Raw genomic sequence first — 26462 nt, 5'->3', positions numbered from 1 at the left:
GAAACTGGTGGGCTACAGTCCATCAGGGTGCAAAGAGTCAGTCACTACTCAGTGACTAAACAGCAACAGCAGCAGCAGCCATGTGTGCATGTCTATTCCAAACTCCCTAACTATCCCTTCCCCTCTGGGCAACTATAAGTTCCTTCTCTAAGTCTGTGAGTCCTGTTCCATTTTGTAAGGAAGTTCATTTGTACCATTTCTTTTTAGACTCCACATATACGGGATGACATACGGTATTTCTCCTCTCTTACTTCACTCAGTATGACACTCCCTGGGTCCATCCATGTTGCTGCAAATGGCATTACTTCATCCTTTTTAATCAGCCTCTTTACATCCCTGTTATCTTTGCTCTATTTCACTATCATCTGATCCCCATGACTGAAAATGGTCTCCTGCACTTTGGTATCTCCACCTTGTCATACAAGACTCGATGCTACTCTCGTGATGGAAATCCTTTAGCGTCTTATAACCAAAGGTAAAATCCAAATACCTTAATTTGGGTGCTCATCTATTGTGTCAGCAATATCTGTTTCCACCTCCTTTGCATAGCCTAAGCTACTGCCTTGAAATGATTCTCAATGCTTCCCAGGTGAGACAAACTCTCTGATACTCCAGAGTCCTTGCAAGTTTTCCTTCTGCCTAGAATGTTGTTTCCCTCATTTCTAGTTAGATGGACAATCGGTACTTACCCTTCAGATTCCAACACATTTCCCCTGAGAGCCTGCGCTGTCTCCCTTAGATAGGGCTCCCTCTTCTTAACTTCAGTATCACTTTGAATATACTTGTGTTTGCACGGCTGCTGCTTCTTTAGATGTGGGCTCCTTGACGGTAGTAACTTGTCCCTTCCTGGTGATCACCTGGCATAACACTTGGTATGTTGAGAGTCGGATGATCTACATGGGATTCTAAACCCAAGGCTGTGTGACCTTGGTGTATTAACTTCTCTGTGCCTCATGTTGCACTATCTGTAAAATAGTGCTAATGATGCTCAGCAGAATAATTATAAACACTAAATAGCAAAACTCCCGTTAAGCTTCTGAAATATAGGTGGCACTTAGAATGGACATGCCTATATATATTTATTTTTATATATTTGTTAAATGAACCCAGCAGAACTCAGGAAAGGTATAATAATGATTATATTATACACCATCTAGGTGTCAAATACTGTCCTAGAAAGGGTTGCCATCTTTGTGGCCTAAATGGTAGTCTTAACTGTTGCTCTTTAAGGACAATGGTACGAGCACCCAAACAGTGGGGCCTGTCGTTCACCCGAGTCTTTGGTCAGGACTCATTGCTATGTCGCCTCCGTCCCTCGCTGATCTTAGCGCTAGAGCAAGATCAGGCGCCTTCACCAAACCAACATGACTCCGGTGTACTGACTCTGCTTGCTCTGCTGTGGTGGAGAGGAACAAGCGCCCGGCCGGAGAGCGACCAGTCCTCAGCCCTGCTGGGTTCTCTTCCCACCGGTCCGCGGAGGCAGCCCCGCCCACCTCGCGCCCGCTGGGGGCGGGGCCCAATGCGTCGCGCTCGCGTCACTTCCAGCAGACCCGGAAGCGCCGTTGTCCAGCCGCTAGAGTTAGGAAGTCGGGATGGAGCTACGCTCAGCTTAAACCTCCGGCCTGTCGTGCGCCTGGGGCCGGCCGGTGCTGCTGTGGCTGGGTGAGCGGGGAGCGCGGAGCGGCTTCTGGGGCAGTGCGGGCGAGCCCTGGCAGTGCGCTCCTCTCGTGCCAGCGTCGCCTCGCCTCTAAGATATGACCCGCCCCCGCCCTCCTGCCTGGGACCTGGCAAGCGTTTCTGCCCGGCTGCCCCGCCGCCCTGCATCCGGTCTCGAACAGCTGCTTGGAGCGGATGTGCGGCGGAGGGGGACAACTATCTCCCCGTCGCATACAACCCTCGCTAGCATCTTCGTGACGCTCTCCCAGGCTGTCCAAACCCTGGCCTGGAGCAACCCGTCCTGAACCCTCATGGAGAAGTTTGGAATGAATTTCGGGGGCGGCCCAAGCAAGAAGGACCTGCTGGAGACTATTGAGACTCAGAAGAAGCAGCTCCTCCAGTACCAGACACGTCTCAAGGATGTAGTCCGTGCCTATAAAAGTCTGCTGAAGGAGAAAGAGGCGCTGGAGGCCAGCATTAAGGTACTGTCCGTATCCCACGAGGCAGATGTGGTCCTCGCAGGTGTGCAGCCTCAAGGCCTCACCTTTCCTGACTCTGTGGATGACCGATGCTCCACTCACAGCGAGGACAGCACAGGGACCGCCGCCAGCCTGGATACTGCGGCCAGTCTCACCACCACCAAGGGTGAGTTCGGGGTCGAAGATGACAGACTGGCCCGTGGACCACCACCTCCAAAGTTGGAAGAGGCCAGCGGGTCAGAGAGTGGCGTTAGCAGTAGTAGTGGGGACGGACCATCTGGGGGTGGGGAGGTGGACAAACGACTGCACCAGCTGAAGACTCAGTTGGCTACTTTGACCAGCTCTTTGGCTACAGTCACTCAGGAGAAGTCCCGCATGGAAGCTTCTTACCTGGCCGACAAAAAGAAGATGAAGCAGGACTTAGAGGATGCCAGTAAAAAAGCAGAGGAGGAGAGGGGCCGGCTGGAGGGAGAGCTGAAGGGGCTGCAGGAACAGATAGCAGAAACCAAAGCCCGGCTTATCACGCAGCAACACGATCGGGCCCAAGAGCAGAGTGACCATGCCTTGATGCTGCGTGAGCTCCAGAAACTGCTGCAGGAGGAGAGGGCCCAGCGCCAGGACTTGGAGCTTCGGTTGGAAGAGACCCGGGAAGCTCTGGCCGGGCGGGCCTATGCAGCCGATCAGATGGAAGGGTTTGAACTGCAGACCAAGCAGCTGACCCGTGAAGTGGAGGAACTGAAAGGTGAGCTTCAGGCTCTTCGAGATGAGAAGAATCAGCCTGACCCCCGGCTGAAGGAGCTTCAAGAAGAGGCTGCCTGCCTTAAGAACCATTTCCAGGCTCAGTTGCAGCAGGAAATGAGGAAGGTAATTATCTTCATCTCTTTCAAACATGAGTCATTTAACTTAAAGTGGCTTCCCAGGTGTCTCAGTGGTAAAGAATCCACCTGCCAATGAAAGAGATTCTGGAGATATGGGTTTGATCCCTGGGTCAGGAAGATCCCCTGGAGTAGGAAACTGCAACCCACTTCAGTACTCTTGCCTGGAAAATCCCATGGGCGGAGGAGCCTGGTGGGCTGCAGTCCATGGGGTCGCTAAGAGTCGGACACGACTGAGTGACTTCACTTTCACTTTTCACTTTCATGCACTGGAGAAGGAAATGGCAACCCACTCCAGTGTTCTTGCTTGGAGAATCCCAGGGACGGAGGAGCCTGGTGGGCTTCCATCTATGGGGTTGCACAGAGTCGGACATGACTGAAGCGACTTAGCAGCAGCAGCAGCAGCCAGTATTCTTGCCTGGAAAACCGCACAGACAGAGGAGCCTGGTAGGCTACAGTCCATAAGGAATTAAAGGGTCAGACACGAGTCAACACACACTTGTGACACATGGGGAAATATTAGGTTTTTTTTTTTTCCTTTGACAGAACTAAGTGCTTACACTGTTGATTTTTGATGCTCTTCAAAAAGTTTCACTTGTGGGTCCTGAGAAATCCTTTTCTGTGTGGTGTTGACAGTATCCAGAGTGTACTTCCAACAGGATGTGGAGTGTAGTCTGAAGTTGGAGCCAGACAGATCTGAGCGTTGGGGCATGTCTGAGTGTCAGAGCATGGCATCTTCCCAGCTGTGCTTTATGAAGCAGTGTAGCAGGGCTGTACAGTGAGAGGTGGAGTGGATGCTTATAGCTGTATGCCTATGTATGGGTAGCAATGGATGCCTGTAGGTAGGGTGGCTGAAGGGGACAAAGGGAATTTTCACAGAAGAAATCACTTCTTGTATTGCTTGCAGTCAATATTTGCCTTGTCTGGAAAGACAGGCTATTTTCCAGTGCCTCCTTTCGGTGTGGGGAGAGATCCAAGTCAATTTTGAACTTCCAGGAATGTTGGAAGAGGAAAAGAAGGTAATATGGTGAAGCGCACACTTTACATGTGAGCTTGGTGTATGGATGGAGAGAGTAGAAACGCTAAAGCAGAACAGTAGCAGATCTCCAAAGGGTCTTAATGGGTTTAATGTGTGTCTGAGAGCAGGTTACAGGAGCTTGGGTTAGCTCCCAAACTCAGAAAAATTCCCAGTTCCCATTTTTTGCCAGGCCACCCCATCCCATAACCTTTTTTGTCCCCCCTCTCTTGCTTTCTTAAAGTTGGCCCTCTGACCTTGTGGCTTTTCTGGATTCATCTCCACCTGTTCCCTTGTTTTTTCAGACAGCCCTTGCTGAGGATCAGCTGCGCCAGCAATCGCAGTTGGAAGAGCAGAGGGTGGCGGCCCTGGAGAATCAAATATCCCAGGTGTCGGAATTGCTGGGCACCTACGAGAAGGCCAAGCAGAAGGACCAGCTGGCCATCCAGAAGCTGAAGGAGCGCATTCTGCAGCTGGACCTGGAGAACAAGACCCTGGCGCTAGCGGCCTCCAGCCGGTCCCCTCTGGACAGCCATGGAGAGGAGTCCAGTCTGGATGTCGGCGTCCTGAAGGACAAGATGGAGAAACTGAAAAGGCTGCTGCAGGTGGCGGCCAGGAAGAGCCAGGTGACCCTGGACGTGGAGAAGCTCTGCGACCTGGAGATAATGCCCAGCTCCGAGGCTGCTGATGGGGAGAAAGCCACGGCGCTCTACTACCAGCAGGAGCTGAAACAGCTGAAGGAGGAATTTGAGAGGTACAAGATGCGGGCCCAGGTGGTCCTCAAGAGCAAGAACGTCAAAGACGGAAACCTGGGCAAGGAGCTGGAGGAAGCCCGGGAGCAGCTGGCCGAGCTGAAGGAGAAGTACATCTCGCTGCGGCTGTCCTGCGAGGAGCTGGAGCGCCAGCACCAGCAGGAGGCCGAGGGCTGGAAGCAGGAGCTGGCCCGGCTGCAGCACGGCCACCGGCAGGAGCTGGAGCGGAGCCAGCTGGACTTCCGGGACCGCACGCTGAAGCTGGAGGAGGAGCTGCACAAGCAGCGGGACCGGGCGCTGGCTGTGCTGGCCGAGAAGGACCTGGAGCTGGAGCAGCTGCGGTCCGTGGCCTTGTCCTCCGGGCTGCCGGGGCGCAGAAGCCCTGTGGGTGGCGCAGGCCCCAGGGACCAGGCGGACACCTCCACCCCGGACAGCCTGACCCAAGCCCTGCAACTCGCCGCAGCCAGCGAGCCCACCTTCTTCCTGTATGCCGAGCAGCTGGCCCGCAAGGAGGTGGAGATCACGTCGCTGAGGAAGCAGAAGCACCAGCTGGAGGTGGAAGTGCATCGGCTGCAGGACCGGTTGCTGGAGGAGGGGGAGCGGCATCGGGAGGAGGTGGGAGCCCTGCAGAGCCACATCGCGAAGAACATCAGGGACCAGAGTCGGGAGGGAGCCAACCTGGAGTACCTCAAGAACATCATCTATCGCTTCCTGACCTTGCCGGACACCCTGGGCCGCCAGCAGACGCTCACTGCCATCCTGACCATCTTGCACTTCAGTCCAGAGGAGAAGCAAGCGATCATGCGGCTCCCAGCTGGTGGTGGTTGGTGGCCCTCTGGCAAGAGATGATGCCATTCTCACTCCTCCGATTTCTGTGCCTCTTCTGTGAGAAGGGACAGGCTCTGGTTTCTCCTACCTCTTCTCTTACGTCACCGTCTTGTTTCTTCGCTGTGTTGACCTGGGAGGAATCCTCAGTGTGGGATGGGATCTTCTGTCAAATGCCATTAATGCCATTTTATCCTTGGGCCCCAGAGATACTGAAAGTGTTGGGACAGCATCTTCTGGTGGCCTGTCCTTGAAGGAAGGAGTGGCGAGAGGTTAGGATTGAGAGGTAAAAAAGTTGGGGAAATGAGTGTCTTTTAAAATAAGGTTTTTTTGGTTTTAATATCCGACTCCTAGTGCAGAGCTAGGAGTACCTATGACTCCAAAGAGAGTTCAGTTAATTTCTAAACACACACAAAGACCCACTATTTATTTCATCACAATCTTGAGTCTGGCCCACTGCTGCCCCAATTCTCTGGGGACGTAAATGCAGGCTGGAGAGGGACCAGGAAGTTTGAAATAGTGACAGATTGTTCCCTAGTCCAAAAGGCCCAGGGATAGTGAACTTGGGGAGTTCATCGTGGAACTGGGAAACTTGAGATACTTACGGCAGGGCATGACCTAATCCCTGTGGTTTGTGTGGACAAACCACACCACTTGTGACCATCCTGGAGAAAGCCCTGGACACCAGTTGGTTCTTAGGGATTTCCTGAGTGACCTGCTTTTGGCCTGGATAGGCTTCTAGACCTCTCACACTTGTCCCTCCCTGCCTTAACCTGCTGTACAGTGTTGGCTTGAGATTGTGAGTGAGTAACTTTACTGTCTATCCCTCAATGTTGAACTCCCATTAAGAAAACATTTCTACCTTCTTAAAGAGAGGGGTCTGATCAGGAAGCTCTGATCCTGCCTGGATACAAAGAATTAGCTCTGAGAGTTACACCCCCCACCCCTCAACTAGTTGTGCTGCAGAGGATTCCAGAAAGATGCTGTGACCCTCACAAGAAAGTGGTAGAAATTCAGCCGGACAGGGCTGGGGTACTTGCTACACTGTGGATAGCCTTCTGGCTAAACCTCCACATCCCACCACACGCCAGGGTGTTTGTGCATTACTGTCACCAGGGTCCTTTGCCCTCATTTAGGGAGGTCATAGTGTTTCAGTCCATAAAACGCATCTTCCTCACCTGTTACTACTAATGGACTTATATGCATCCACTGAGATTTACACCACCCACCCCCCAGCTAGTTGGGCTGCAGAGGATTCCAGAAAGATGCTGTGACCCTCACAAGAAAGTGGTAGAAATTCAGCCGAACAGGTCTGGGGTACTTGGAACACTATGGATAGCCTCAGAAAAGAAAAGTTGGATTATTAATCAGACACTGACTTACCTCTTCGCTTGAGTATCATTTCCTCAGTCTTTGCTTTCCCCCATCTGCTCTTGCTGGTTGTAGAGATCTTTGGATCCTAAAATCGGTGCTCTGCCACAGACTAATATGTATCTTTCTGTTCTTCATCATAGTGATCTGTGTTGTGAGAATTTGGGGGGTGATTGATTGATCTGATTGGGAGGCTAGGTGATCCGGACTATCTACGGTGAGCAGACTTAATGGAACAGAAGTGATGCGTTCAAGTGATAATAACAATAACCACAGAATCATTAAACTTGATCAGTTTGACCTATTTGCTTCCCTAATGGTGTGTATATACACGCATGTGTATGTCTGGACACAGTGTGAATGTAAGTGGTAAACGAAAAGGAGGTAAGAAATACTTCATATGTTAATCGACAAGCTTAACTCTAGGGAGGAATACCTTAGTACTTTAATTGCCTCCTTACAAACCAAATATTTTAGCCTGGAATTGTGTGTATGTGTTTGTGTGTAGGCTGTTACACTGGAAAAAACCTCATGGGTGGGCTTTAAACTTCCATAATTTCTGCTTTAAACTTTGAAAGTAATGTGCTTCTGAATGCTTTATTATATTTCCAAGTCAGTATTCATGATATCCTGGAAAAGTTTCTCAGGATATATCCTAAGTTCCTGTAGGATATGATGTTATTTCCAGGTGGTTTGAATGGAATAGAAAGATCCATAGTCACAGCTGCTTTCCTAGGACTAATGATTCCGTGCTTTTGAATCCTGAGGAGATATTAAACAAGCGAAGAGGCAAGTCAGTGTCTGATTAATAATTTTAAGCATTGGTATATGTAAGGCTGCAAATGCTCCCAAATGAAAGGAAGAAGACTTGGTCCCTCCCTACCCTTAAGAACATAAATTCCTTGTCTTCCCTCCCCTTTCTCCAAAATAAATTTTCCGGTTATTTGACTAGTTTTCTCTGTGCTAGACACTCTAAGGAAAGAGAGAGAATTTAGATCAGACAACAGAGAGAAATAAATTTTCCTTGGGCCCTGGTCCTAGAATTTCAAATAGTGCATGGGGTATGTTGATAAGGTAATGAGACTGGGCCATATTTATTACCCTGCAAATCAGGAAGATTGCTGCGAAGAAGAAGAGATGGAGGGAGAAAAGGGTAAGAAGGCAGGTTGATAACTGTGAGCTTTCTGCATTCCTTTCCCCAGGCCACCCTATTGAGCATCTCCGATCTGAGGCATAAACATCTGTATAATCATGCCCTAGATGTTGGAATCTCCCATCTGTTACCCAGAGCTCTGAGGCGCTCAGCTTGTCTTGTGAAACTGCTACTATAGGGTTCTTTCTGACAACTTCTCAAGAGTGCAAGCACCATGTTGGGCCACTTACATCCATCATCTTATTTAGTCCTCACAGATGTTATCATTCCCCATTTCACAGATGAGGAAACAAAGGCCACACGCCAGATCATGTAATTAATTGATGTCTGAACCAGGTCTGATGAACCCCAAAGCCTGCTTAATTTGGGTATGCCTGTCTTCTTAGGACTTAGGAGGGTCAATGCCTGTCTCCGTGGGTGATAACTAGTGATGGAGAGACTGATCTCTTGGCTGAACTGTGCTGGTTCAAATGGAGAGAAAGTCTCCAGCTGTAAGTTGCAGCCCAAATTTCTACACTAATAATGCTAAACAGGCAACGCTGGTTCTTCATAAGAACCTTAAAGTTGTTCTGTCCCCTTGCTTCTAGATGACTGCTAACTTTAGAACTTGGATCATTCTTTTTTTTTTAATTGAAGTATAGTACAACGTTGTGTTAGTGTCTGATGTACAGCAAAGTGATTCATATATATACATATATATATTCCATTTATATATTATATATATATTCCTTTATTATATACAAGTGAGTGAAAGTCACTTAGTCGTGTCTGACTCTTTGCGACCCCATGGACTATACAGTCCATGGAATTCTCCAGGCCAGAATACTGGAGTGGGTAGCCATTCCCTTCTCAAGGGGATCTTCCCAACCTAGGGATTGAACCCAGGTCTCACGCATTGTGGACAGATTCTTTACCAGCTGAGCCACAAGAGAAGCCCAGAAATATGGGAGTGGGTAGCCTATCCCTGGAGAAGGCAATGGCAACCCACTCCAGTATTCTTGCCTGGAGAATCCCAGGGACGGGGGAGCCTGGTAGGCTGCAGTCCATGGGATCGCTAGGAGTCGGACATGACTGAGTGACTTCATTTTCACTTTTCACTTTCTTGCATTGGAGAAGGAAATGGCAACCCACTCCAGTGTTCTTGCCTGGAGAATCCCAGGGATGGGGAATCCTGGTGGGCTGCCGTCTGTGGGGTCACACAGAGTCGGACATGATTGAAGCGACGCAGCAGCAGCAGCAGCAGCCTATCCCTTCTCCAGCAGATCTTCCTAACCCAGGAATTGAACCAAGGTCTCCTGCATTACAGGCAGATTCTTTACCAACTGAACTATCAGGGAATCTCCTGTATAATATATAATAAAATTATATTTATTATATATATATTTACTATACATTATATATATTCTTTTTCAGAGTGTTTTCCATATAGTTTACTATAAAATACTGAATCTCTTGAATACAGTTCCCTGTGATATACGGTAGGACTTTGTTGTTTGTTTGATACTGTATCTGTTAATCCCAAACTGCTAATTTATACCTCTCCCTCCTTTCCCCTCTGGTAATCAAGTTTGTTTTCTATGTCTGTGAATCTATTTCTGTTTTGTAAATAGGTTTATTTGTGTCATTTTTAGATTTTTGCATACAAGTGATGATACATTTGTTTTTTTCTTAGTTCACTTAATGTAATTTCTAGGTCCATCCATGTTGCTACAAATGGCATTATTTCATTCTCTTTTATGGATGAGTCCCTGGTGGCTCCTACAGGAAAGAATCTGCCCACAGTGTAGGAGACCTGGGTTTGATCCCTGGGCCAGGATGATCTTCTGGAGAAGGGAATGGCTACCTACGCCAATATTCTTGCCTGGATAATTCCTTGGACATAGGAGCCTGATTGGCTACAGTCCATGGGGTTACAAAGAGTCAGACGTGATGCAGCGACTAACACTTTCACTCTAAGTATTTCATTGTATGTGTATGTATATATGTCCATCATATCTTTATCTACTCATCTGCCAGTGGACATGGAAGTTGTTTCCATGGTTTGGCTATCGTAAATATTGCTGTAATGACAATTGGGATGCACGTATCATTTGAAATTATAGGTTTCTCTAGATATATGCCCAGCAGTGGGATTGCTGAATTGTATGATAACTCTGTTTTTGGTTTTTTAAGGAACCTGCATACTTTTCTTCATAGCTGCTGCACCAATTAACATTCCCGCCAACAGTGTATGAAGGTTCCCTTTTCTCCACAACTTCTCCAACCTTTATTATTTGTAGACTTTTTGGTGATGGCCATTCTGACCAGTGTGAGGTGATATCTCATTGTTTTAATTGACATTTCTCTAATAATTAGCAATATTGAGTATCTTTCCATGTGCCTATTGGCTATTTGTATGTCTTCTTTGGAGAAATGTCTATTTAGGTCTTCTGATCATTTTTTGATTGGGTTTTCATCAATGATTCTGACAAACCCACAGGGCAGGGAACTCAGAAGAGCAAAAGCCACCTGCAATCCAATGACCCTCATGGTAAACCCTGTCCTTTGCCTTCAGCAAGGAGACCATCTCTGGTTCAGTGTAAATTTGTCCATCCTTGTGGGCTGCGACTGTGGGACCAAACCCCCCTCATATCTGAGAGAAAGAATTTGAAGACTGTTACCACTTTACATGAGTATGAATTTTTAAATGCAGATTACATGCAATTTTTTTAATTATCTGAAGCTGTGCTGTCCATATAGCCAAAAGTTGTTGAGTTACATGAGTAGTTGTGTATATTTTGGAAATTAAGCCCTTGGTTGCGTCATTTGCAAATATTTCCCCCCAGTCCATAGGTTGTCTTTTCATTTTGTTTGTGGTTTCTTTTTTCTGTGAAAAAGCTTACAAGCTTGATTAGGATCCATTTGTTTATTTATTTATTTTTATTTCTATTGCCTTGGGAGACTAAGAAAATATTGCTAAAGTTTATGCCCCCAAATGCTTTGCCTGTGTTCTCTTTTAGAAGTTTTGTAGTATCCTGTCTTATATTTAAGTCTTTAAGTCATAAATTACTTAATCTCTCTGAACTTAACTTTCTTATAATGGGAATTAATAATACCTTTATTTCACGGTTACATTCTCAGGTTATAAAGAAAGTAAGTACAGAAAGAACCAGCACAGTTTCTGAAACAAAGTAGGTGCTGAACCACGTTAGGTTTTTGTTTCCCCCCCAAAATTGGCAGAATTGGGAGTTAAGACTCTTCTTGATTTCTTAGCCACAAACGTTGCTGTAAACAAAAGGAAAAACGACGGTCTTATATTAAGTGCTTGCTCTAAAGTCGACTGCTAGCATTTCCCCTACGTTATTTTACTTAATCTTCGCAACAGTCTTGTAAAGCGTATCTATTTTGCAGATGAGGAAATGGAGGCTTGGCAGGATGAATTGCCCAAGGTCCAGAGCCAGGGATGGCAGAACCTGGATTGAAACGCTGTTTATCTGAACCAAGCAGTGCAGCTCTTTCTGCCTCTCTTTTTTGCCTCCCAGCAAAGAGCAATGTGGTGCCCACCGAGGAGTTCAGGGGACCGTATTTCTGGCCTGGGCTGGGAAGGAAGGGTCCTTGTCCAGGTGGTCCTTTCTTCATTGGCACCCAGCTGCCTCATAATTTCAGCGGAGCCTCATTTTTTCCTAACTGCAGCGCTCTTTCACACCAAAAGTTGTGAAATAGACTCTTTGTTACCACACAGTTTTATGTGAGTTTCAGCAGTGACAGCTGTTTCTCCTGGGACCCAGATCTCTTAAATTACCTAAATAACAATGATTCTGACAAACCCACAGAGCAGGGAGCCCAGAAGAGCAAAGGCCACCTGTAAACCAATGACCCTCATGGGTAAACCCTGTCCCTTGACTTCAGCAGGGAGACCATCTCTGGTTCAGTGTAAATTTGTCCATTCCCTCTGGGCTGCTACTGAGGTATGAAACCCTCTCATATCTGAGAGAGTGAACTTGAAGACTGATATCAGCTTACATGAATATAAGGTTTTAAATGCAGATTACATACACATTTTTTATTAGCTGAAGCTGTGCTGTCCATACAAAATATTTTGAGGGTTAGTATTTAGAGTCAGGTCTGGTGTCTTACCTTTATTTCAACACCTGTGGATTATACAGGTGGCCAGGGCAAGGACATCCACCCAAAGAGGTGTTAAATTCTCCAGTCTGAGGCTTCATTTTAAAAACTGGTTTAAATGTAAGAAATTGTCCCCTGGGATATCTGCCCACTTTGGAGACTTAGCCAGCAAGAGGAGTTTTGAAGGAGTCTGGAGACCAAACTTGTCTGTGTTGGTTTTAACTGCCTACATTGCATCATCTACTGGGTTTACATTTCCCAAACCTAGGATTCTTAGACACACTGTTTCCTCCACCTTCAAAGTCCCTCCCAGTGCCCCATTCCAGCCCTCTGCAGTATGGTCCTGTCCTTTCAGACTCAGCTAAAGCATCACTCTCTCCATGCTGATTTTTTCCATACCAAGGGATGCCCAGGCACTTCCCTGAGGTCCTTCAGTACTTTGTTCATACAGCCTTAAGCACGGTCATTTCTTGTGTTTTCATTTTTAATTGACTTCTCTGTCTCCCCAACTACTCTATAGACCCCCTCACTGTCATGTCCAGGTCCTGTTCATCTTCACACTCTCAGGACTTTTCATAACTTGGCACGTATTAAATGCTCAATAAACAGCAGAATGAACATAAAACTGAAAATACCAAACTTATCCATTCAGAGTAAGAGATTTAATTTTTGCTCGTATTGCATTCTTCCACTGTGCTATTTTACTGCTAGTTTTCTCTTCGACCATTTTAGTGGATGTGCTGTTTCTCTAGGTCTCTGAGAATATAACTAGAATTGACTTTAGGTACATTATCTTCCTTTGGTTGTTAGAGGATTTGGGGGTGTTCATTCTGGTCCCATCAGGGAGGAAGATAGCTGAGAAAAGGAGGCTACAGGGTGAGGCAAGTGCCCTAAGGCTCAGATGCTGAGTCCAACTTTGGGCCTGAGGTCTTACTCCTGATGAGGACCCCAGCAGGAAGCTTCTGGCAGTGTGTCCCTGAATTTAAGGAACCCCTGTACTTGAGGGGTGTGTAGAACAGGCACCTCCACTACCTTATCTCTCAAGGGGGTTAGGGACCTTCCTTTCTTCCACCTGCACATCCTTTTATGGTCGTGGCAAAGCTCTTGGCAAATGAAACTTTTGTTCTTTCTCTGCTTCCCAGATTTAGTCAGTAAAAAGTTGATTTCTTTCCTGTGAGTTGACACTTGGTCCTTCAGACCAGCACCCAACTTCTGGAGAGGGACTAACAAGATACACTTGTCTAGCAGGAGGTAAGAGTGGAGAGGGGCACTATATCTGTAAAAGTCTTCCCAGGGAGCTTCCTGGGAGCCTCTCCAGCACCTTGGTCAGCACTTGTGTGTGACTGGTGGTCAGTGAGTCAGTGAGTCCCATGGGTACGGAAGGAAACAGAATTTTCGACAATTGTGAACCTTACTTTGTGAGGCACCTGGGGCCAGAAGCTTCCTGCTGGGGTCCTCATTTTAGCAATCCCTGGTCATTCAGCTGTCACATGATACAGGCCATACCTAGATGCTGTACAAACCGCAAAGATGGCTGTTGAGATCTTTCCCAAGTTTTGGTGCAGATTTGGCCGAGGGAATCAGGCTGATCTGGCAGCTAGCATGGGTTCACTAACCATCTCTGTCTCCTCTCTCCATTTCAGCCCTCTTGCTTTTCCAAAAAAAAAAAAGACCCTGCCTTGAAGTTGCTTACAGTCTGTTGGGGTTCACACAGCATGTTTATCCAAACTGCAATACCAGGAGGGTGCTGGACACCAACAAGATTGGGTTGGTCAATGGATGATGATGGTGAAGAGTCAGTGAGTGAGCCAGCGTGATGAAGGAGGGCTTCAGAATATGAGTCTGGGCTTGAGTGATCTGCCCCTCACTAGTGGCTTAGATGGGGAAGTGCATCCCACATAGGTGGGTGCATGGACCACAGACCTGCATTGTGCAAGCCCATCAGGGCATTTATGGAATCCCAGAATGTCCGATCTGAAAGGGATATTGGTGCTTGCCTGATAGACTACTCCCTTCATAGAAGAGCAAACAAAGACGCACACAGGACAAATTGATCTTATCATGGGTTGTGGCCTAACGATGAAATAGAAGCTTTTGTCCCTGGTAGTGGCTAGTAAGTGATGGCTGGATGGCAGGTCGAGTGGGGCATCGAGTTCACAGTGGCTTCGTGTACTTTGGGTCTATTGATACCTGAGCCTTCCCTCTGCTTTCCTGCTGCTGCTCCTGGGCCTCTTGAAGGGAAAAGGGAGAGATCCAGGAGGATGGTGCTATTGATTCAACTGACTAAGGATAACTTACCCGGTAACTCCCACCCATGGGTGCTAGTGTTCATGGACCTAAATTTTAAACCACTTGTAGGTGAAGCCTGGAACATGAAGGATATACCATTGTTTATTCATCAGTTCAGTAAATGTGGAGTGAACTTTCACTTCATCCCAGGCACTGTGCTGGGCACTCAGAATATATTCTATCAGTGTTTAGCACAGGATATAGGTTCAAAGGTGAATGATTACAATTCAGTGTGGCAAGTGCTGTAATGGAGGATTAGAAGGGAAAGCCAAGACATTGAACTTGGTATGCAAGGAATCAGGAAACTAAAGTGACCCTTCAGTTGAGCTTGAAAAGATAAGCACCAACTGGTGTTAGCTACATGGACAGGCAGTGGTGCTGAGAGTGGGCATGGGGGGCATGGGGGTGTGTAGCAGATATAGTAGATTAACTCATTCAGCATTTCTTCTGATCTGCTTTTGATTCAGCCTTCCTGAACTGCAGAGATGAAACAGCTAGAAACAACGTTCGTCAGATTTTTTGGTAACTAGGATTCCAGAGGTACTTGAGGCTCCTTCTGAGATTGGAACTAGGAACTGAGTTGAATGGGTGGCACGCAAGGCTTCTGTATTTCTGGCCTGGATCTAACAGAAACATGGCTCAAGAGCCAGCAGCTGCTGTGTGCCCCCTGAGATTCTGACCTAGGTGGTGTGACTCCCAGGTTCCAACCTGAGTAGCTGGGAGGGGCATGGTGCCCAGCTGAGAGAAGAAAGATGATGACTTCAGGGAGAGGGATGTTAAGTTCAGGGCACATTTGGGTGAGGTCTAGAAGTTTGGGAATGTAAACTTTTTACACTTGATCTTAGCTTAAAAGCTGAGAAGTGACCAACATTAAAAAAATCAAAACTATTTATTTGGTGAATTTACTACACGTGAGGTCATTTACAAAGACAAGATGCAGACACATGCAGTTCTCAGAACAGGCAATAATCTTTGAGGATTTGCATGACAGTATTGAATGGCAAGGGCTTCCCATGTGGCACTAGTGTTAAAGAACCTGCCTGCTGATGCAGGAGATACAAGAGATGTGGGTTCTCTCCCTGGATCTGGAAGATCCCCTGGAGGAGGGCATGGCAACCCACTCCAGTGTTCTTGCCTGGAGAATTCCATGGACAGAGGAGCCTGGCAGGCGTCAGTCCATAGGATCGTAAAGGGCTGGACACAACTGAGTGACTTGGCATGTGCGCACACACACACACACACACACGCACACATATTGAATGACAGTGCTTTGATTTCCGTAGTGGATTTTTATACCCAATATCAATGTTACGTAAATATAGCCATGTCTGTATGTATGGGTTATCATATATGGTGTATAATTATGAGCTGAAATGCAGAGCTCTCAACCTTTCCATTAACCAAGCCATCTTAAATTATGTTAACTGCCCCCACTAGTCAGTTAGAGGCCCCTCAACTGTCATAGAGTTTGGGAACTCAAGAGCACAGCGTGCAGTAGAGATGGAGATTTGGGAGTCTGGGGTGTGAGGCAGGCACTGGTGTTCATGTGATGACGTAGAAGATGTGTAGACTTTGCAGAGAAGTCAGCCAGAAGTGGCACCCATCCCCTTCGAGAAGACGTTTTTGGAAGTAATCACGAATTTACTGAAAAGTTTCCAGAATAGCGCGAGAACAATCATGTACCCTTTATCCAGACTCACGTGTTGTTCACATCCTGTCCCACTAATTTTATCCTTTGCTCGCTCTCTCTATGCATGCACACCTATTTTTTTTTTCTGGACCATTTGAGAGTAAATTGCATACATCATGGCCCTTTACCTTTTACCAGTGATTTTTTTTCTTAAGAGCAAGGCTGTTCTCTTAAATGACTACAATATAGTTAAAATCTTCAATAAATTTAACATCTGTACAATTCTGTAATCATCTGCATTCCAAATTGTCAAGTAGCCCAGTCATTTCCTTTATAGTATCTCCCGCCCGCCGCCCCCCCCTGCCGCCATTATAGGATTCTGTCTAGGATCACATACTGTGTTTAGTTATCCTGTCTCTTTAATCTCCTTTAATTTGGAATAGTTCCTCACCTTTTCATTGTCTTTTATGACAGTAACATTTTAAGAGAATACAGCCCTCCCCACTTTTTAAAATAGAAGAGTCCTCATTTTGAGTTTGACGTTTCTTCATGATTAGATAAAGGCTGTGAATTCCCTGCCAAAATATTGCATCAGTGATGTGATTGTCAACTGAAAGAAAAATGTACAATATAAGGGCTATGAGTTTAAATTTTATTCAGGGTTTTACTGAGGCCCGTAGTCTGGGAGATAGCCTCTCAGTAGCTCTGAGGCAATTTCTTTAGAGGGGTAGGGGAGAAGTTAGTATATTTTTTATTTTTGGCTAGGGAGTATGTGCAAACAAGCATATGACTTGGTAAAAGGTCACAAGGCAAAGCTATCAGTTAATGATTTTAGTGCTTTACCATGTATGGGAAGATGCAAGAATCCGGGTTTATGAAGATTCTTCCTGAGATAATCATCTAACTAAAGCACTGAGCACCTCATCCTGTTTTCCATCCTGAATTCCTCCTGGGGTGCATTGTTGGTCAGCGACTGCAGTGGCTGATGACTTAATCATTGCATACCTGGATGGTAAGCCACATTCTTTGTTTTATATGCTCTTCTCAGGGTATCACTCCCAGAGGCAAATTACCATCTACTGCTTCTCATTGGTGATGTTAATTCTGATACTCAGACAAGGTATCTGATTTCTTCACTGTATAGTAAGTATTTTTGCTTCAGTGCTAATAATCTGAGGAGACACTTTAAATCCATGCAGATATCCTGCTTTTATCAAAATTTCCCCCCTTAATTTAACTGATGATAACCCAGTCTTTGATGATTGAAAATCAATGATTTTTCAACTCTAGCACTATTACCACATTTGTCTTTTGGTCCTTGGCATTTTCTCAGTGAGAGCCCTGACTTCTCCATCACTTATTTAACATTTATTTATCTATTTATTACTAGACTGATGGATTCCTGTTTCTCATTGGTTTATAATTTGCTATTTTACTTATATTTTTGGCTCAAATTTCCCCAGATTGTTAAGAATCCCTTCAAACTCCTGTGTTCTTGTGACACACTCCCATCATTTTTTGGAGTACTTCCTTACTTTCTGTCTTGAAAATATGTTTTTGGCTCATCTTACAGTTTCTGTGCCCCAGTCTTGGAATCAACTACTTCTCTGGTGATCCCTGGTTCTTGTTTGTGGAAACTGGTCTTAGAAACCGATATCTGGGAGCTATGTGAACTCATTACTACCTAGAAGCAAAGGCTTCTAGGTCCTTCCAGCAGACAGACTTTGAAAATATAAATTATATATACATACATACATGCATGTGTAGCTATACATACACAGTTTAAACATTGCAAGTTTGCACCAATATCTCCAATTTCAATCCATTTCCACTCAGTTTTTTCTTACCATCCTGTAACTCATGTGTGTCAGCAAGAACCCTAGGATGGAGCCCGTTAGTATTTTATTAGTGGTTATTGACTCTACATTATGTAACACTATGTAAGTGTAATATAGGTGTAATAGTATGTAACACTACAGATTTACATTAACATCTAAAAAGTAGGCAGAGCAGAAGAGCGCACAGACAGATGAGGGACAACCAGAAAAGCAGGGGAGAACCAGCAGAGGCTATCAGAGAATTCAAGGGAGGAATGAGCTTTATCATGGAGACAGTATTCAGCCCCATCAAGTTTAAGTCACTTTACAAGATTTTTAAGAGCTTTTAAAGGCTTTTCATGCATATCCTGGCTATGTAAAGCACCAGCTGTTTTCATTTTGATGCTCCCTTCCAGTATCTGTCCAGGAATGCTTTCCTTTATGCTGTTGCAAGATTGCATTATGATTTGGAGTTTTGCTTTTTGCTTGAGATAGTCTTGTAGCACCTGTTCATTTTCCGTGTGTCCTCCCACCCTTCGTTCTGACCTGTTTCAATGGCTGTGCTGATTAAAGACGGAAGAGGTCACCTTTCTTCTAGCTTCTGTGGCTTCCAGAGCCACTCACATCTTTGCCCTTTCATCTGCTCACTCTCCCACTGCTCTGTAAAAAGATGGTGACTACACTTACATAACTTTTCCAATATTAAAACATAGGGAGTTGCTGATATTCAGTCTATGACGATGGCTGTTTCATATGATCTTAGCCTAATATATAGCAGGCTAAGATATATATATATTATATATACTATATAAAATACAGTATATTCATAATACATGTAAATATACTGTATTTACATGTATCAAAAGACCTGATTTAAGAGTGACTCAGTGCTATTTATCACCATTAATCATACCTTAGGAAGCATTATTATCATCATCCTTGTTACATCTGAGGAAACTGAGGCAAAGAAAAGTCATATAACTTGCCCCTAGCTAGCAAGAGCAGGTGCAGTGTTTGGGCCCAGGAAGTCTGGCTTTGGAGCGCACGTTCTTAATCATTACACTAATCCCTTGAGAGTGGTATCCCCAAGCTGAAAATAACCAATTCCAAGCTTATTAAGGGAGCTGGAGCCAGTCTGCTTGCTAACTGAGGGTGGATGCCCCATGTTTTCCCCTTTTCAGAATTTGTTATTTAATGTATGTGTGCGTTTCCCTGTAGGTGTCAGGATCAGAGCCTAGAGAGTGGGCTTGCTCTTCACTGCCTTATGCCAAGTGTCTTGTGCAGTATGCAGAAGAGATGTGCCCTCAATATTTATTGAAGGAGAAGAAGGTAGGAAGGGAGGGGGGAGCAAAGTGGAAGCTGGGGCATCAATCGGTGATTGGGAATGTAGGTGACATGAATTGTAGGATGTGTCTGTCTGACTTCTATGGAGACTTGGGCTTTGAGTGGCCACAAACAGGGTAGACTTTTTACTTCTGGCATCCAGAGTAAGACAGGCCAGAAGGATAAGTTCAGACCAGAGATTCAGTGTCATACAGTGGCGAACCCCGGGCCAACAAGGCTACTGTCAGAGTTCAGAGGAGGGTGGAGCCTGGGTAGGAGGGAGAGTCAGTGAGGAGAGGCCTCTGGGAACTGTAAATCATATTAACATAATATAAAGTCTGAAATAGCTAGACCTGCCTGCCTACCAGACTTCAGGTCATTGTAAGCCCAAGGTAGATGCTTTCAATTAACTTAATGTCTTTGAACTCTCTCCCTAAGTGCTAGGTACAGTAGCAGAATGCCTGCAAATATACAGATGTCCTCAGGAAAGTGGACTTTTGGTTTCTAGTATCCTGGACCCAAGTTCTTTGAAAGAGTAAGATATTAAAGGCCGAGAACCACCCCTGGAAGAGATGAAAGCAAAATGCTCATTTTGTCATTACCTGTCTCTGGGATTTCTTTGTGACTCATTGTTTTTAATCTGTCAAAAAGGGAAGCAGTGAATTTGCAGAGCTTCTCAAAGTTATTGTGATGATTTTTGTTTGTTCATTGATCAAATCAAACAGTACATTAAAGTTCTTAGAAAAGTATAAAGTACTATAAAATGTAATTATTATTAATGTCTGACATCACATGTACCAGATAACAGAATACAATGATAAATTAGCTCTATGTTGGTAAACTGTTACCTAATTCCCACTTTGGCTCCCCCATCCCACTGTCTTCCTAAGAAGGAGATTCATACTTTTAAAAGGATGAGGTGGGAAAAATGTTATTATATATATATATATATATTTATGTATTGACTTTCTACTGCTGCTGTAACAAATTACCACAAACTTGATGACTTTGAAACAACACAAAATAATGACCTGACAGCTTCGTAGGTCAGGATCTCCTGGGCTAAAAACACAGTGTCAGCAGGACTGTGTTCCATCCTGGAGGCTCGATGGGAGAATGTGTTTCCTTGGTTTTTCCAGTTTCTAGAGACTGTCTATGACTTTTTTCATGGTCCCCTTCCTTCATCTGCAAAGCCAGCGATGTCAGATCTGAACCTTTTCTCCACAGTCACATCCTCCTTTCTCTTCCATTCTAAGGGACCCTTGTGATTACATCCCAGATAATCCAGGATAATCTCCCCATTTCAAGGTCAGTTGATTAGCAACTTTAATTCCCCTTTGTCATGTAACAAGTTCTGGAGATTAAAACATGAATATCTGGGTGTGTGTATGGGGATATTATTCTTCCTAACACTATATATTTTGTAAATATTTTATCTGGAAAGAATTTTGGCAAAAGCTAAAAATGAAAAATCAAAGTTCTTCCTAACTTGTTGGTAATAAGGGCATCCAATATTACTCTATAATTCCTAGCAATATTCTTTTTCATGGGAAACCAGCAGCACCTAGTGTCTCTCCAAATAAATTTCAACAGAAAATATAGTGTCCTGTAATTAAAAAGGTGCAGCTCAGACTACTGGTAGAAAAGGGAAATTCTCAGTACTCATAGAAGTAGAAGGCTGATTCTGTCTTCTGTGTATTCTTTAGACTGAGCCCCTACATCCATGCATCCAGAAGTATTTAAATTAGTTCTGTGGGGCCTGGCACCATGCTGGATTCTGTGATAGATGCAGAAAGATAAGATCTTCATCCCCAAATTGCACCCAGTCTTATTGGGCAGATAACACACCTTGTCAGTTAAAATGTATGTACCCATTTACAAAACGCTGAAGACTTGATGGCCAAGTGTACCGTTAATAACTAGGCCCGGTTGTATACACATTAAAACCCCAAAGAACACTGGCTTAAATAACAGGTTTATTTCTTGCTGTTGTGAAAGAATTGGTACAGCCATGGTTTGGCAGTTCATCAAAAAGTTAAACATAGTGTTACTATGTGATCCAGTTGATTCTACTCCTAGATATATATCCAAGAGAATTAAAAATGTATTTTTGTAGAAAAATTTGTACACTAATGTTCGTAATAGCTTTATTCATAATAGTCAGAAAGTGGAAATAACTGAAATGTCCATCAACTAATAAATGGTTAAAAAAATGTGGTGTATCCATACAGTGGAACGTTTCTTAACTATAAAAGGGAACAAAGTACTGATAACATGCCACAATATGGTAGAAACTGAAAAACAGTATGTTAAGTAAAGAAGTCAGGTACAAAAGGCCACACACTATATGATTCTATTTATATGAAATGTCCAGAAGAGCAAATCTATAGAGACGCATATGGGAGGGGTTCTGTGAGTCTGATACATCCCTGTGGCCCATCACACATTTTACCCATTTGATGGGAGAATGAAGACTCCTGGCGTGGAACACTGGAAGCTGCCTGTGTCCCTGCTCCCCACGGGAGGTGTGAACTAGCAGCGTCTGTCTCTGCCCCCTGGTGGCCTTGCTCTGGGTTCTCAGGCTGCTCACCCTCCCTGCTGTCCCACTGATAGAGCAGCTCCTCCTAACATGTGTTCTGCTGTTTTCTTCACAGCCCTGTGAAGGCTTTATTCTTGATCCATTTCCTATTCCTCTTCTTGTGTTGTATACTGTTTCTTACTGGACAAGATACCCCGACCTTGCACACACACCATAGTAAGAGTTATTTTGTTTTGTAGGCATTTATAAGCAGTGCAGTTTGGCTCAGGCTACATGCATTACTTTGAGTGATCCACGTCTGCCCCATGAACCTCCTCCCAGTGTTCATGGGTTCTGGGGTCTAGGTAGTGGGCTATAGATGGATGTTGAGTTTGAGACAGCAGAGCTGTTGTAGAAGATAGCATCCTAACTATTACAGCCAGGAGAATTAATCAGGAGAAGTGGGAGGAGACATGATGATTAAATGTAATAGCATATTCAGGATGGGATCCTAGGACAGAAAAAGGACATTAATTAAAATTTAAGAAAAGTATGGGGAATTCCCTGGTAGTCCATGGTTAGGACCCCGTGCTCTCATTGCCAAGGGCCTGTGTTTGATCCTTGGGCAGGAACTAAGATCCTGCAAGCTGAGAGCTATGGTCTAAATAAATAAGCAAAATTAAAGAATAAAGTATGGATCTTAGTTAATAATAAATCAATATTGGTTCATTAATTGTGACAGATGTGCCATCCCAATGTAAGATGTTTTCCTCATTAGAGAGAAAACAACGTTTAGAGTATATAGGTATATATACTCTCTCTCTCTATATATATATATATATATAGACTTTATAAGGACTTCCCTGGTGGCTCAGACGGTAAAGCGTCTGCCTACAATGTGGGAGACCCAGGTTCAATCCCTGGGTTGGGAAGATCTCCTGGAGAAGGAAATGGCAATCCACTCTAGTACTCTTGCCTGAAAAACTCCATAGATGGAGCCTGGTAGGCTACAGTCCATGGGGTCGCAAAGAGTCAGACACGACTGAGTGACTTCAATGTCATGTCATATATATATATATATACACACACACACACACACACATATATACGTATATATAGTACAGAGTATATAGACACTCTACATTGTCTTTGAAATTTTTTGTAAATCTAAAATGATTCTGAAGTTAAAGATTTATTAAATTCTCCAAAAACATACTGTCCCCACCCCCATGAGAACACTTAGCTCTGACTTGGTCGGACCATTTTAAAAGAGTGTCATCCAATATGCCCCCTTTGAAGAGTGGTTATCAGATAGCTCCTGTATCATCAGTGCAGCCTGGAAGAGTTCCACTTACCTGTGTATAAAGGATTGAGTTTGAAAGCCCTGGCAGAGTGGATAGGAAGATGAGAGCCTTGGAGCAGAAGTACACATTCTGGTCTTAGGCTGAGTGAGGCCTTCCAGGACAACGAGTGACAAGGAGTGAGCCTGTGGTAGCCCTGGGTCAGGTCCCAGTGGCCATTAGGGAAGGACCAACCCAAGAAGTCATTATCTCAGGGAGTCGAGGGAAGTATTGCATCCAGGGCAGAGCTTGAAGGTCAGGAGCTGAAACTGCAGCCAGCCTTTGTGTCTGAGAATGAGCAAGGGCTGAGAGTAGACCAGTCATGCAACAGGGTCAATTGGGAGTGAATTCAGGAGTCCTGGGTTCCTGGGTCTCTGCTCTCATGCACAATGGGCCAACGCACTTCTCATGAGAGTTAAGGCAGGCAGTCTGGCCAGACAAGAAGCCTCTGGAACACTTCCACCCCACCACAGGCACTGCTGAGAAAAAAGGAGGATCCACGAGGTGGAGGGAGGGGAGAAAAATGACTTGGCGCTCTGTCGTGCTCTTCAAGCTGGGGCGAGTTTCCCTAGGGAGGTGCTCACGTGTTCAGTGTAATGGACCGAATAGTGTCCCTCAAGTTCAGGTCCGCCTGGACCCTCAGAATGTGACCTTGTTTGGAAATAGTGTCTCTGCCGTTGTGCTTGGTTAGGAGGAGGTCATCCTGGATTCGAGGGGGCCTTAACCCAGTGACGGTTGTCCTGTTGGAGAGGAGAGGGCACACAGACAGGAAAGAGGCCGGGTGAAGTTGGAGGCAGAGGTTGGAATGGTGTGGCCACAGCCCAGCGTACACTGGGGGTTGCCGGGAGCCACCAGAAGGTGGAAGAGGCAAGGAAAGATAGTGCCCTACAGTCCTCAGAGGGACTGTGACCCCACTGATGCCCTGATTTTGGACCTGTAGCCTCCAGAGCTAAGGAAGAATAAATTTCTGTTGTTTTAAGCCTCCTGGATTATACTTGGTGACGGCAGCTTGGGGGAAATGAATGCATTTGGTGAGGACAGGCGGGCTGGTGTACAGTCCCCAGCTGCACATGTGCTTCAGAGGGACTGCGCTATGGGATCCCCTGTCCCTGGGAGACCCAGAGCTGGACTGGAGGTTCCCATTTGTGAGTCTTGACATGGTCCAAAAATTAATTATAATTAGCATAGGTGATAAAAGTTTTCCCCCATGCCTTCTATTCTTACAGTGAAGGCTCCCCCCAGGTGGGATTTCTTTGTGAAATCCTTGTCCCGTGATCTGAAGGAAACAAATGTGTAGAATCCTCCTCCAAAGTAGACCCTGTGTTTCCTTGAGATGTATCCCCCTTCTCTGGGTGTTTCCTTGCCTGAGCCTCCAAGCAGAAGAGCCTCTTTTTTTCAGACTCGTGATCTGCTTGATCATTATGACCTCTGACACCATGAGCCGTCCCTTCCGGAAGCTTCTCTCCTTGGGGCCAACACCTCTTTCTTCTGTGAATTCTTCTCTTCTGACCTCTGTGACTCGTCTCTTCTTCCACTACCCATTAGAAAATGTTGCTGTGCACCCGGATATTTCATCTTATCACTCTAAAACTCTTTTGGGTATTTATCCAGTTTCCTTACTGTAACTGCCACCTCCCAAATCTGTGTTCTTGTTGGAAATGTTTCCTTGAGCTCTAACTGCATGTGGTCCGTATAGGGTTTCCATTGGAGGTACATTCACCTGAGCTCAGGGGATTCTAAACCCTGTACCGATTTACCTCTTCTCTCAGCTAGAATCACAAACCCTCCACTTTCAGAATGAAGGATTCATATGGAAGTTTTATTTATTTATTACCTGTTTTTGGCCATGCTGCGAGGCTTGTGAGACCTTAGTTCTGTGACCAGAGATGGAATTCAGGGTCCAGCAGTGAGAGCACTGAGTTCTAACCACTGGATGGCCAGGGAATTCCCACATACAGAGTTTTTAATTAAGATTTAAAAAAGATAGATATTGAGCAGTTTGAGAGAAAGTAAAATACATACACACACAGAATTATGTTTAGTGGCAGTGTAGTAATTACCCAATCAATAGACTATCAGTGGTTGTTTATGCAAATGTTTCATATAATACCAGGGAATTTTAGGACATGAAATTTTTATTTAAGAAAGTTACAGGTTAAAGTATCATGCATTTTACAGCTCTGGTTCTCAGCCCTCAACTTAGGTGCCATTCTTCTTTGTCTTCAGACCAGGCTGAGTTCTTCGAAGTCTCCTAAGTGGATGGAAAAGTAATCAGTTCCTGTCTCCATCCTGGTGCAGCTCGGTTCCACCCTTCCTCTCTGCGATGACACCCTCCTGCCCTTGTTCTTCATCTGCTTCAGCGGACTGATGGGCCCACAACCTCCTGTGTGAGCAGAGTCATGTGCCTGGAGGCCCTGACACTTCTCCCTCTACCCTCTCACTGCTCACATGAACTGTCTTGAATCAGAGTCCAGGCTAGCAAACACTTCCACAAAAATTTTTTTTAATTAAAAAATTTGGGGGGGTGGGTTCCCCGGTGGTTCAGCAGTAAAGAATCTGCCTGCCACTGCAGGAAACACAAGTTTGATCCCTGATCCAGGAAGATCTCACATGCCATGGAACAGCCAAGTCCACATGCCACAGCTATTGAGCCTGTGCTCTAGAGCCGGGAGCCACAACTACAGAAGCTGGCGTGCCCTAGAGCCTGTGCTCCATGACAACAGAAGTCACCACAATGAGAAGCCCGTGTCCTGCAGCTAGAGAGTAGCCCTCACTCATCACAACTAGAGAAAAGCCTGAGCAGCAGCGAAGGCCCAGCACACTCAAAAACTAAATAAATAAAATTTTTAAAATTGAAAAAGTATATTTGGTATGCTGCACAAGTGGGATCTTAGTGCCCTGTGTACTTGTGCTTGTGTGTGTGTGTGTGCTTAGTCGCTCAACGGTGTCTGACTGTTTGCAACCCCACGGACTGTAGCCCACCAGGTTCCTCTGTCCGTTCCTCTGTCCATGGGGATTCTCCAGGCAAGAATACTGGTGTATGTTGCCATGCCCTCCTCCAGACCAGGGATCAAACCCGTGTTCTGTGCAGTGGAAGCACACTCTTAACCAGCTGGAGAATTCCCTCAAAATCATAAGAATTCACTCCAAAAGTCCACAGTGGTCCAAGGGTCATTTCTTTTCAAAGCCTAAAATCTTTGTGGATTCAGAATTAGGCATTGATAGATGGAATGAGAACCTACTTAATAAGGTTTTTGTCCAAAGTGATATCAAACTATCTAGTTTCAGCACTCCATGGCTTACAGTGTTAAAGTA

The 26462-nt window shown here is 45.2% G+C and overlaps 1 protein-coding gene across 4 annotated transcripts; it reads left to right on the top strand.

The window, feature by feature from the left end:
* The first annotated feature begins 1323 nt into the window (after nt 1-1323).
* GCC1 (GRIP and coiled-coil domain containing 1) lies at nt 1324-26462 on the top strand. Of its 4 annotated transcripts, none has more exons than XM_088834650.1 (3): nt 1324-2999; nt 4331-5600; nt 10681-22867. In XM_088834650.1, exons 1-3 carry the CDS (start codon nt 1968-1970, stop codon nt 10836-10838), a joined length of 2460 nt encoding a protein of 819 aa, XP_088690776.1. In that variant the 5' UTR covers nt 1324-1967; the 3' UTR covers nt 10839-22867. The 4 variants fall into 4 exon arrangements, 3 of the variants coding, with proteins under 3 accessions (XP_088690776.1, XP_088690777.1, XP_055277193.2); XM_088834651.1 differs by lacking the exon at nt 10681-22867 and adding an exon at nt 25374-26462 and having other exon boundaries at nt 1325-2999; XR_016037055.1 differs by lacking the exon at nt 10681-22867 and adding an exon at nt 25374-26461 and having other exon boundaries at nt 1326-2999; nt 4331-5888.

This window comes from Moschus berezovskii, chromosome 3, assembly GCF_049115385.1.
Source record: "Moschus berezovskii isolate FMDL1 chromosome 3, NW_MosBer_1.0, whole genome shotgun sequence".
Lineage (NCBI taxonomy): Eukaryota > Metazoa > Chordata > Mammalia > Artiodactyla > Moschidae > Moschus > Moschus berezovskii.
This window is presented reverse-complemented; position numbering and strand designations above follow the sequence as displayed.

Bases quoted from the DNA above. Each gene is read 5' to 3' on its own strand.
- GCC1 (XM_088834650.1), top strand. From the start codon at position 1,968: ATGGAGAAGTTTGGAATGAATTTCGGGGGCGGCCCAAGCAAGAAGGAC. The intron at 3,000-4,330 runs GTAATTATCTTC...TTGTTTTTTCAG, and splicing joins TGCAGCAGGAAATGAGGAAG to ACAGCCCTTGCTGAGGATCA. The intron at 5,601-10,680 runs GTTGGTGGCCCT...CTTTGCCTTCAG, and splicing joins GCGGCTCCCAGCTGGTGGTG to CAAGGAGACCATCTCTGGTT.